Source organism: Bombus fervidus, chromosome 3, assembly GCF_041682495.2.
Source record: "Bombus fervidus isolate BK054 chromosome 3, iyBomFerv1, whole genome shotgun sequence".
Classification (NCBI taxonomy): domain Eukaryota; kingdom Metazoa; phylum Arthropoda; class Insecta; order Hymenoptera; family Apidae; genus Bombus; species Bombus fervidus.
In genome coordinates this window covers 17847666-17860452 of record NC_091519.1, presented here as the reverse complement: position 1 = coordinate 17860452, position 12787 = coordinate 17847666, and the positions used below count along the sequence as shown (strand labels likewise).

The window sequence follows — 12787 nt, the reverse complement described above, 5'->3', positions numbered from 1 at the left end:
ACGTGCGTTTCACGCAGGTGGTATGGGACGTGTCTGCTTTCTAACGGTACATCTCGCCCTTGGTTTTTTACCTTCGAATGAAACGAGCGGGGATGAAAGGAACGGAGCAACGACTCGTGTTTCCCAGAGGGAGAGGAAGGTTCGTGATGGTGCGGCCGGCGGGCGGATGCGAGTATCGTTTACCAGGGCCGGCCAAATGCAGGCGGCGTTCAAATTGAAAATAGTTGACGGAAACGCGGCACCAGAGGAAGCGAATGTTTTCGGATAGACGAGACAGGGGACAGGTTGCGCGGTGAACGATCGGTCATTCTTACGGCAGACTCTTCGAGCTCCTCCTTCGAACGGATTTACGAAACGGCGCCATTAAATTTCAACGATCCGGTATACACAGCCAAATATTGGGTTGCGAGCTATTTTTTGGAAATTCGTAACCGATCGAATAAATCCCTATAATCCTTGCTCTATACCGTACGGTTAATCCTTTGAGAGGATAACAAGAGGCTGCGATTAGGTTCGCATTATCGGAAGATTAGTGGATCGAACCCGCAGCGTAATTGTTAACTCCCGTTTGCCCTCGCCCTCAGCAATCTCCATTTCAGCGAAGAATGCAAATAGCTACGAACCGTTGGTCGATTCCTTCAGACAGGTATTTGCCATAGTGGCAAAATTCGGCGCAGCAGCGTGAGTACGTTTTCGATGATGAATTCTGTGATCGAATTTCCCAAATTTTCAAAAGTGAAACAAAGAAAGAACACGTTGGAAGTATAGAAAAAGATAGAACGGCATCGGCTCGCCTATTTGTAATTACAGGCGCGCGATCTGCATACAATGCGGCGGTGTGTCGCTCGAGTTGGCAACGAAGTTCCACGGATGACCTTCCTCTTCTTCCTTCTCCTCCGTTCGCCTTTTTCTTCTGGCGAGCCGCTCGTTCCGGCAATCTACGCTCGCCTCAAAATTCCGCGACTCCGACCCGGCCTCCACCGGCGCATTCTCTCCCGTCCGGTGCTCTCATCGCATCGGCGTCGAACTTGATGAACGATCAAAGCGGTTCTGGCCTGGTGTTTTCGAGCAGAAATTTTCAAAAGTTATATAGTTGAAGGCGGGTGGGAGCCCCTTCTCGAGCACGCTGCCTTTCTGTCGTTCGTCGTTCTTTCGCAGCATCCTATCCGCTTCTCTTCTTTCTTGTTTCTTTGCAAACGTTGAGAATCTCCTTTGTTCTCGGAAACGTGTAACTTCGTCCGATCACGCACGGAACCTTCGATTCGTCTGAAAGTTTAACCCTAGTCTGCACTCGACAGCCCTTTGCCTCCGAGGGACGAGCTGTTAACAAAATAAACGTTCCCTTATCTTGTTAACCCCTCGAATCTAGTCTCCCCTCTGCGATACCCCTTAGAAACGCAAGGGTCAAAGTTTTCAGTCAATACGATCGTTGTTTCGTTATTCTCGCGCTTAGACTAGATTTTTAAGAAATTTTTTAAGAAGTAGACTCGAAAGTTATTCTCTGAAGTTCCCATACCATTCGAACAGACAGAACATCCTGAGCAGGTAGATGTCAGCGCAACATTCAAATCTACTTGGAATTTCAGATCGGAGATGTATTCAGGTGAGAGGTAAGCGATCTCTCCCCTTCTTTGTCGAATTTGCCTCCAAATTAAATACCTGGCCGAATATACAGACGATCTCAACCGATCTACGACAGCCTTTCCCCATATGTTCGCACAGAATCCTATTTAGACACCAATTTATGACATCGATTTTGGGGACTGCTATCGTCCCCGAGGACGAACTTTTCACGACCGAAGGCCTTTTCATATGTTTCATGGAATGCGAAGCTTAACGCGTTACGTTTTCGGACGAGGCTCGAATGGAGCGAATATCTCGTTGTAAATAATACATGGTGGATGGCCATTTACACGGATTTATTGACCTCGAAAATTCGCTCGGATATTCCATAAAATTTATACACAATTCACGGGAGTATGCGTCTGGTTGGACAAAAGTTTAAAGGGGATGCACCGTGCGCCGCGCCGTGGAAATGCACTCGAAGCTTTTCGAACGATCTCGTGGTGCAGCCGGTTGCGGTACTCGAGTTTCGAGGGGAATTTAATTATCCCGCGCTTTTCATGCTATTATTTTGCACGATATTACGCCGTAATTATCCCGCTCGTCTCAATGGCCAGGGATTAAAATCTCTGCGACTTTTTATGTTTTTTTTTCCTCCATCTTTTTTGTCTTTCGTTCCTCCCGTTTCTCTCTCTCGTATACAGCACACTCGTTCGAACGATCTCGCGGTATTACGATTTTAATTTCACCGAGATTTTATCGTTTGCTCTGGCGTTCGGTGTCCTTGAACCGGGGACCACCGCCATTTAATCCATCGTCGAGTACGCAGGATGATCGGATGGGTTGTTCACCGCGCCGCGAACATTTTTTTGTTCCTTCGTTTTGTTTCGGATTACGCGCTTTTATGTCCAGCCCTACGGATTTGTACGCCATCGATCTATCAGGCGTCCATCGACCGCGTACATAACTGGTTTCTTCGTTTTTCCCCCCACAGCTCGAAATTTTCCCCGGTTCGTTATTCCGCTCGGGCGTATTCTCGGATTCGAAAGGGAAACGCCTGTGTAATACCGCGCTGGATCGAAGTAACAACGCGCAATTTTTCTCCCTCCAATCGAGAGGAAAAAGAAAAAAGAAAGGAACGTAGAAAAAAGCTAGTCAGAGTCAAAAGAAATTCCTTGAACGGACGAGAAGGTGGAGAAGGCAGTGGTTGTCCAGTCGAATCGTAGCATTCAACGCTACCTAGGATTTTTCTACGAGAATAAAACCCGTCGATATCAATCTCGTGGTTAGGCACACCTGAATTCTGTTCCACGTAGACAACTATCTGGAGACCCTCTCCCCGTCCTCGACGCTCCTTTCACCTTTCCCTTCACCGTCCACCGGCGCATTTGTCATTCCGTTTGGTCCTCCGCTTGTACGACTTCCTTTTACCTGGTTGTATCTCGGACCTCCAAAAAATAGCCCTTCTCGCCAGCTTGGCCTTGAACCCCTCCGGATTCCCTCTCGCGTCCCTATACGCGGCATGGAACGTCCGCTCGGAATTCGCGAATCGTTTATTCCGTAGAAATCGTGGCCGACCACTCTTCTCTTTCGTCGCGAGAACAGCGTTGTCTGTCGAGGCCCCCCTACGTTTCGACCAGAGAAAGGGAGAGAAATTCGCCGCGACTTTATGACGTAGCTATTATTACATCGTACTTCCTGAAAACAAGCGCACCGATCTGCGTCTCAACAGAGAAACGCAGTGACCGGTCTTTCAAGAGATCGGAAAAGGAAACGGATGTAATTCGTTCGCATCTTTTTGCATTCTTTCGACCCACTCTCCATTAGTCCTTTTTTTTATCTATCCACTCACCAGACAAAAATCTGTGTTCCATCGACGTGCACATTTAGGCAACTCTGACTGACTGTGAGTGTTTCGAGCACGAGGTGACGAGCAACGAGAGTTTTTGATCATTTCCACGCGTGTACATGTATATAAATTGTTACGAGCGTATGCATCTCGATCTGTAGATATCTCATTCGTGAGAACACGCGTGAATCGTAACCGCAGCATTACGTCGAAAGTTAATGGATGGAAAAAGATTGCTGTATTAAAAACGTTTGAAGACGGTTTCACTGAATTTGGGAGATGGTAATGGGCATATTCGTCAGGCTGACTCAACATCGGAACAGCTGGTACCGGAGGGATGCGCGAGACCCTAGCGTGTGCGTCTAATATCAGATCCAAAGTGAGAGGAGGCTGTAGGGACCGATCCTTCATGCTGCGTGAAAGCCTCTGTACGCCAAGTATCTTTAATGAATCTCCGCTGCTATCGATTGCTCGGTAAGCTGTTCCACCATTACGAAAACCGCTTTTGCCAACGCGCCTATTTTGCGCTGTTAAAATACGACACGGAGTCGCGTACGAGCTCGGTGTACGCACGGTTTGCGCAATTTCGTAAAATGTCCGTATGTATGGGTGCCTGCGAGATGCCTGTCCGTCGACCACGGATACGCAACCCTCCTTTCATGTTTATCGTGCTTAAAAAAGGCAGAGTTCTTATGCTGCGTGTATGGTTGTTTCGCAACACGCGCACAACCGCGTCGAAAAATCATCGGCAATTTTCTAAAATAAAACTACCAAGCAAGTTGTGACCGACACTTGGCGATGTTCCTCGTACATCGATAGTGCGCGGGCACGTACACATTTTTCTGGGGTTAATTCGACGTCCGACCGTCTGGGTTCAGGGAGCGGTCCGCGAAACCCCACTGCACAAGGGAGAACCTCCGTATCCCTTCGACTGTTGCTCTCTCTCTCTCTCTCACACACACACACACACATACACACACGCACACACACACGTCAGTGCGTATTTTCTCTCCTCCTTCCCTATAGTACAGTCCCCCCGGGTAAACGTTTCAGCACTGGGTAGGCTTAGGCACTGGCGTAGGGAGCCGAGGATGATATTGAAGCTCGATTTGAAATCCACGGGATTACGCGCGCCACCCTGTTAAAGCGTCTGATTCGAGGAAATAATCTACCGGAATAGACTAAAACGTAGGAAAGTTAAAAATATTGAAAAATTAAAGGTTAGAAAGCACTTTGGAACAGGTTGAAAAATATACACGAGTTATTAGTTGTATGTCAGTTATGTTTCATAAATACAATATGGAAATATAATACGATAGGTTTTATGTGTAAGTGCATTACGATGTACTGCGATAAATCCAGTTGGTTTTAATTGGTGATATATCATATAGTTTTTATCGTGGTAATGGAAGGAACGAATTTCGGGTTATACGCCACTGCGCGTTCGGCACATCATTGGTCTCGGGGCGCTGGAAGCGGTCGGTACGAGAATGCACCCACCGCCTCTTTCTGCCCCACCATTGGGCGGCGCTCCATGCGCGTCGCAGTCGTCGAGAGTCGACGGGTTCAGTCTTCGTTGGATCGTTGCCAAGTGTGTGTCGTAGATCGGTGCACTCGTTTACCCTTGTGCGTCGATTCGGCGTGGTTTTTCGTTCGCCTCGACTCTTTCTTCCCTTTTTCTCTCTTTTTCCCTCCCTTTCAGTTCTCGATTTTCTCCCCCGTACAGACAAGAGACCCAGTGTGTTATATGTTACATGCGCGCGCAAGCCGCTCGTTGCGTAGCGGGTCGGACCAGTGGTGAAACACGGCTAAGAAAGATAAAAACGCTGTGTGCTGTTGTGCGTGTGCGGAGTGTGCAATATTTTGGTTACATCCGGGATAAAAACGCCACGAAAGCAAACACGAGGTGTATCGTAAAACTCACCGAAAACGTCGCGCGAGATATGGATTGGGCGCTCAAGGCTCGCCGAACGTAAGTCCCTAAGTCACTCTACTATAGCCCTGTTTCTGTTCCAAATCGTTCCTAGCGCTGTGTTTCTCGATTCCCGCGAGATCGTATTCTCATTGGACTTCGAAACCCGATTTCAGGTTGCTCGGCCTGAAATTCACTGGCGTTTCTCTACTCTGCAGTGTAGTGTAGGAAGATTTGGACGTGTATAGACGGACGTCTCTGTACATCAACGGATATTCAGTTCGTTCGTTTGCAATCAGTGTGACGGCTTCTACGAAACGGATACTCGTGCAGTGTTTTACCTATCTCTTCGAGTGAATCTCTTGTTCGAATCTCGTTTCTTCGTGGTTCCTGTCGAATCACAGATGTGTCCTACGTGTAAAGAATATGTTTGCGTGGATCGAACCGTCGGCCTCAGTTCGAGGAGAAAAAAAATTCAATGCGCGACGTCATTCGTGCTTGTGTCTCGAGGTCAGTGTTGTTTGCCCAGCCGTCTCGGCGCGTTGCATATATATTAAGTCAACCGATTTGATAAGCCGATATACGAGAAAAATAAAAGGCTGTGTGCCTGTCTCACACAACGATACAACCGTCGCTTGTGACACGCCACGACTCGCCCGTGGGAATCGAGCTCTCGTCCGACCAAACTACCGTGGATTCATCACACCGTGAAAGATTTCGCGGAAGCGCGGTTCGCGGTAACCGTCCATTCGAAGCGTGACTCGATTTGAATTTTAGTAGTCGTTAGTGTTACGCTCTTCTTGTGCTATCCAACACTGATGTTTCCTGAAATATTTGGAGACTTTATTCGATAACAATATGTTCCATATATATAGAATAATTCTTCGTCAGCGTCTCTGAACCTTATTGAATTTCGAGGTCAGTTTACGATTTCTGTAAATAAGAGAAAGATTCTATATATATGTGTGTGTATGTGTGTATAGATCCAGTATATATATATGTATATATATATATATATATCCAGTAGTGAAGTTCCAAATTACACGAAGCGAGCCGAAGGCAGTACGTCTTGCATAGCAGTAGTGATTAGTGAGTCCCGATGAGAGTTCTGTAGGAAACGCGAAATACGTTATTTTCTTCGTGTACATCTCCAAATATTGCCACAATTAGAAATTAAACGTCAATCTTACTAAGTGACAACAAGATTCGACGTCTCTTCATTAATGTTATTCTACGAAAGATTAAGCGAGTTCTAAACGATTCCAACCGGCAGTGAATTGTAACGTGGTATCCTCATGTCTGATGAAACGTAAGTAATTCAAACCGTTGCACGTTCAATACAAGTGATTATTCGCGTCGAACGTGGTCGCGGCTCGATTCTCCTTTCTCTCATTCATTATTCCCTTTAATTCCCGACAAGTTCGTTGCGTAACGGTTCGATCAATACCGACAATGTCGCGTTGTCGAAGGACGACGAAAAAGAGGTTTCGTTCCTGCGAATAACGCTATATAGTTAACGTATCGGGATAACCAATGCCGGGAAGAGGCTTTACCGTCGGGATTCTCGCGGACCGGACGGTGCCCGTTAAGCGGCTCTGGATCGTGGAACAGCTGCTCGTTGTTTAACGACATAACAGTGGTGAGTTCGCGACGCGTCCGATAAACGTCAGGACCATGTGCCCACGGTGGAGGGAGTATACGAGGAACAAGCCACGGAATAACACGCTTAGAAGACCTCGCATGTTAACGAGCTGTAACGTTTGAGCTACGTTCGAACGTCCACCATCGACACAACCGCTTTGATACGTTGGTAGAACTGGTTCAAACGATACGCTTCGCTTTAGTTTAATTTGAATTATGTAAAGATGTACGAGCGTTTAATAATTACAGGAAGACATTTTGAATAGGTGGAAGGGTATATGATGAATAGATCGACTAACGCGATCTTACATTTTTACGAAGAATAAAGGATGTGTATAGTGGTAATGACGAATGATTTATAAAAAAACTAGAGATACGTAAGAACGAAAGTTTGTATAGGAATTTTTGAATTCTGGATTTTGATTACGTTAGCTTTGCGTCACTTTGCTTTTTCTTTCGTTTTTTCCTTTCTTAATTATCTTTCTCTCCTTAGAATTTGTCTGGTAGAAAGGTTTACGGTTGTCACGTAGGAAGAGGGGAGAGAATATGGGTTTTAGGATGTAGATGGCAGCAGCCGCGTAAGATATTAAGATGAAAGAGAATGAGACTGTTAACGACCTATATAGCTGGATTAATTAGATCAGAGGAAGAAATTTATTAAGAAAATACGGAAGCGACAGTGACACGTTTTGTTAATTAATAAACACGTTGGAGAACGACGTGAATTTTTGCGCGATAAACTCGATTCATCTGGAAATTTACGAGCGATATCGACGAGGGAAATCCCTCTGACTGGAGCGCAGGCTTTTGTCGTTGCGAGGATAGATTCTTTAGCGATTTTTTGGAGCGACGCTCTGACAAAGAAATCGATGATTCGTCCCGTTGTACGCGCGATAAATTTCCCGCAGACGCGTTGAAGAAGGGCGACTTTTTCCAAAGGGGAGAGAATGGTTGGCTAGATAGTTGGAACGAACGTTAGCGAATGAAAGGATCTTGCCCCGCCTCTTGCTAAATGTCTGCGGTTAAAAAATTCCTATGACAAGTACGGAAGTAACTGAACTTCAAAATGCATAACTCAACTCATCGCCTTAATTATTTCGTAATTTTCTTTCGCCTGCTATTTACCGTTTCATCGCTTCGTCTACGACAAAACATCGAAATATATCATGTACACGATTTACTTCCGATAATACACGTAAAGCGTAAGTTAAAATCAAACTTCGATGCAAGAAATCTTGCTTTCGTTGTATTCGATGCATAATTCACGCGTATGACTGGCCATTAAATTAAAAAGATAAAATGGAAGACACGTGCGAAAATCGGAGTTAGAAGACAGTTACCGGTCGTCACAGTGAATACTCACACTCCTCGCAAGGGGAAAATTCGCAGAACTCTCGATATCAAACGGGGAGTTACTTCGTATTCAGTCAGAGAACTTCCTGAATATGATAATACTCGCTCAAGAACGGTAATATTCGGCGAGTCTGCCGGACAGGACAATGGTGTTCGAAGTACAGGCGTGACTGGCATAGCGCGACCAGCCAACAGATCCATTTCCTCGAAGAAGCTTCGACTGGCAGAAACGGCTACTGGGTTCTAGGTTGCTCGCTATAGTTGGGATATATTCTAGAGACCAGACTGGTACTAGGTACAGCAAGACGTTCTTTGTTTCTAAACTCTGTATACGCGCGTGTATGTGTATGCGCGTCTGTGAATAGCGTACTTGTCGTGTAGTAGTAGCTGGTCGTCTTGAAAATTTCGCGTAATATAGATCGACGGTCGTTACGTTCTCTTCTTTAAGCAGTCGTTTCCCTTTTTACGATCTTTCCCGGCAATACACCTGCAGGCACCTGTTTCTACTCCAACCGCATGGAACACGTGCAGTCAAGTGCTATTTTTGGAGCATTTTCGCAAAATGTCGCTTTAGAAAGGTATCAAGATTAACGTATTTGCTCTTGATTGCTTCTTGACTCTCAAATCTTGGTTTCGTCGGTCAAATTTACGTTTTGTAGGAATTCTCCGTGGTAATCGCCTTCGTTGTTCCACGCGAATCTACAAAAAGCTTCTTTAGAAAAATCTTATTTATACGTGTAATTTCTTGTTTCAATTTTATACCAAACATTTTTCTCAGGCATTAAGAATCTTTATGTCTATCGGAATAGGATCGTAAAGAGTTCAAAGTAACGTTCAAGTCTATCGAATTCTTCATGAACACCTCAAAATCTGCATGAAAGTTGATCGATCGGAGTAGACTTCGATTTCGCTTCTTTATTCCCTCGGAGAACTCCAATTTCGTCGCAATTCACCTGTCTCTTTCTTCGATCCACGAGCAGTCTGTCACGGCCGAAAATGTTACACAATCCCTTGTCTACAGCAGAGGGTCTACCGTTACTAGGACTTTGCTGCTGGTGGATGCATGTGCGTGCTTCGCGAAGACCATGTTGAAGACAGGCAGGTTCGTCTCGAAATACACACCCAAGCCGGAGGCAGAGTAGCGTGTGCCTTACACACCACGTGTTGTGTGGCTGGCACTGCTCTTTGGTAACAGAACACCCGAAAGGGAAGCATTTCCTTTTCGACGTTGCTCTCTTTCTCTCTACTCTCTCTCTCTCCTCGACGACGAGACGTCGTTAATTCTACCGTTTCTAAAGCACCAAGGGATTGCTTCGTCGATGAAACAAGTGCTCTTGCTCCTTCTTTTTTTTTATTTTTTCAAAAACATGCGACGGTGAATTCGAATACGAATCGCGAGCCATAAAGTTGCGACGAGATTAACTAAACGAGTTCTATTGGATATGACAGAAGTAGCTCCGTTTGATCGTCGTTTGCTTTTCTGGCAAAAGAGTTTCGGTGATCGAGATCTTCGGTTTTCAGTGTATCGCTCGATTTATTGTAAATTTACATTACGAATTGAAATCACCAGATTCAGTTCAGCTTGCTATGGATAAGAGAGTTTGCTTTAAGGGGATTTTCTGTAGGCGATGTAGGCATTCTATAGTTTGTTGACGATAAGAGAGTAGAAAGTGATACGTCATGAAACGTCTAGGTTAAGCATTTCGACATCATCACTATAGAGTTTTCGATGACAGCTGTGAGTTTAGTCTTTGAAAAGTTCAATTTCGAGTGCTCTACATTCTATTCAGTACAGCTTCGATGCGATTCGTTCTCCGACTGTCCATCTTGATGGCGTTTGACATTTCGAGCTGAACTATTTATTTAACTGTCAGCTACGAAATCGAACGTACTGCGGTAAAAATACGAGTTTCGCTGACAACGTGGCTGTTTTAATTTTAAATAATCTCTCGATTTCGTTCTACCGCGACCAGAAACGTATCGTGACGTCACTTATTTTCAACTTCTAAATCCAAAGCTAAATCCAAGAAAAGATTACGTGTTTATAAACATAGATTCGAAACAATTGGAACGCGAACAGGCAGAGATCGTAATTGGAGCAACCGTTGAAATTTTCGAAACGCTGACCTCGATCTTTCGATGATTTTCATCGAACGGCAGGAAATTAAGACAAAATACGGAGAAGAGAAAAATGGAACGACAAAGGGGCGGTTGTAAGGAAAAAGAAAAACGAACGAATGAACGATACGGTTTTCGAGTGGGCGTCGGTTTATATTTATGCGCGAAAATAGCGGCGCTAACGGCGTCGCTAGCGTCGAACTGGCTTAGTCGAAGCCGAGCGCGCTCTTAGACCGTGTCGTCATCGAGTAGCAGCTGTTTTCATTCAGCCTCGCCCTTAGTTGGCGACTTCCTTTGCAGCACTTTTAATTAACGTGCACGAACCACGCTCTCTTCCTCCTTTCTCTCTATTTCGCTTAACCTCCTCGTCCACCATCTTTTAACCCTCTTTTTACAACTCTCTGCTCCCCCCTGGCTTCTTCCTCTTTCTGCGCTCTTTGCGAATCTTCTTTTTTTTCCCCCCGCCACTCCCTTCCTCTTGGCCAACCTCGTTCGTGCAGTTTTTGTGCCCTCTCAATTACTCGCTCTTCTGCCGTTTGTAAGCTCGCTCCACCAAACTCTTCTCCAAACCTCTCGAGGAGCGCCAACGGATCGACAGCGGTGCCTGCCATGTTCACGACAGAAACACGACTGGATCATCGAAATCCATTATGCAATTTCAGTATTTGTTCGGAGAACTCTGTCGAAGAGGACGTGGCAGGAACGGAAACGCTACTTGGACGCAAGAGACAAAAGATTTCGCAAAACGCAAACACATTTGTTGAGCCGCAGTAAAGTGGAGAACCCTGTTACCGCTGGCTCGGCCTTGAACGCAGCTAATTATTTACCAAAGACCGTGGCGCGTACGCACTTGCACGTCGAGCAAACCAGCCGAATCGAACAAAATATTGAACTTAGTTGTGTCGCAATCGTCGTCATCGTCGAGTGGTCGCGTCGAACGGGAACAAGGGAACGTTTTAGAGAAAGGGAGTCGTCTTACGAATTATTGAAGGCGCCTCACGAATTGCTCTACGTATAAACCCACGCGAGATAGAACGTCCGCGCAACGCCTGCCGCGTTATTAGTGACGTAATACCTGACACAATATCCTACATCGTAGAAGAGAGAGCGAGAGAGTGAGAGAGGAGAGGAAAGGGAACGTTCTTTATGCTCTCAGCCAGTCGCCGGTTAATTAAAGTCAGCCCCTCGTCCTCGGGGCTGCGTTAATTGCCCACCACTCGGAGGACCGAGGCGTCTACCGACGAGAGGCTAATTTAATTAACGTCCTGGCATCCGCAACCAAGCTTTTCGGGCTTTTCCCAAGGATTTCCCGACCACGGAGAACGCTTTGATACCTCCTAACATGTGCACCTTCGCGTTTAACTCGCTCGACGGACACACAAAATTTTCACCCAACGTTCGCTCATCGAATGATATTTTCCGTCGAACGTGTTGCAACTGTACGAACACGCCGAACGTTTGAGAAACCTGAAACGTTTAGCGCTTTCGCGGCTCACCGCGAATCGCTGAACGATCCGCGCGCTACTCTCGAGGACTCTCGAGAAGCATTTTCGCCGCGGTGTTTGGCTCGTTTGCGAGACGCGCGAAAGACGCGGTCGGCTCGAGCGTTATCTTGCAAGCTTTTACGGCCAATGAGGGACTTCGAAACGCATTCCTAACGAGCTCTAATTGGAAGCTTGGACCCTCGACGTCCGTCGTTTAGAGGCTCGAGAACGATCCTCTACAACCCGCCACCAGACACCTTTCTTCCTTTTTTATTTCTCTCTCTCTCTCTCTCTCTCTCTCCCTCTTTCGCTCTCTCGCGTTCGCCTGCCCCTTCTCTCTTTCTCTCTTTCAATTCGTTCCTCTAAGGCCAGAAAGAAGCGATGACGATGATGCGCGTCTGCGTTCCACCAAGACTTTCCTCCCCGAGCGAGCTTTACGCAACGTTTGTCTTGGCACGTTCCCACTTTCGAGGCCGCGAAATTTATCGATCCATTGGCGCCGAAACGGTCTTCCGGTCCGAAACAAATGGCGGCAATTGCCGACGAATTTAAATACAATCGTGACGCCGTTGAACGAGCCGCGCGTAGCAAGCGATAAATCGACACGCTCGGCTCGCGCGGCTCGTTTTGCTCGCCTCTAGACCGATTTCAGATCGGTCGTCCCTCGCCGCCGGCTTCTTCGTCTTCTCTCGGTGACCCAGTGCGCACCAGATGCCTGATAAAATCCGAGTATCTGCGTCGTAGCCGACTCGAAACGGGAATATCGACGCCGCTCCTTTGAATAACCGCTCCTCACCGTCCAAGTTCGCGATGCCCGCAGAGGAAGTCGATTAATGCGCGATACGGCTCCCTGCTTGGCTCCGTGTT

At 46.4% G+C, this 12787-nt stretch overlaps 1 protein-coding gene and 1 long non-coding RNA gene across 9 annotated transcripts in view; one reads left to right on the top strand and one right to left on the bottom strand.

Annotated features, from left to right (window-relative positions):
• The window catches only part of LOC139985651 (protein gustavus-like), a 186838-nt gene that overhangs the window by 142515 nt on the left and 31536 nt on the right, over nucleotides 1-12787 (top strand). The window contains exons 1-2 of one of the 8 annotated variants that reach the window (XM_072000245.1): nucleotides 4734-5384; nucleotides 5501-5834. The exons of 4 other annotated variants lie outside the window; for them this stretch is intronic. In XM_072000245.1, the coding sequence (XP_071856346.1) occupies nucleotides 5803-5834 (32 nt within the window). In that variant the 5' untranslated portion in view covers nucleotides 4734-5384; nucleotides 5501-5802. Of the gene's footprint in view, nucleotides 1-3734; nucleotides 3887-4733; nucleotides 5385-5426; nucleotides 5835-12787 lie in introns of those variants that run through there. 3 more of the 8 variants (XM_072000241.1, XM_072000240.1, XM_072000244.1) reach the window with 3 other exon arrangements.
• On the bottom strand, nucleotides 4653-7295 carry LOC139985652 (uncharacterized). The gene is made up of 2 exons (XR_011799466.1): nucleotides 6368-7295; nucleotides 4653-6257 (listed from the first exon to the last, which is right to left on the bottom strand). It is a non-coding gene; the product is annotated as an uncharacterized lncRNA (long non-coding RNA).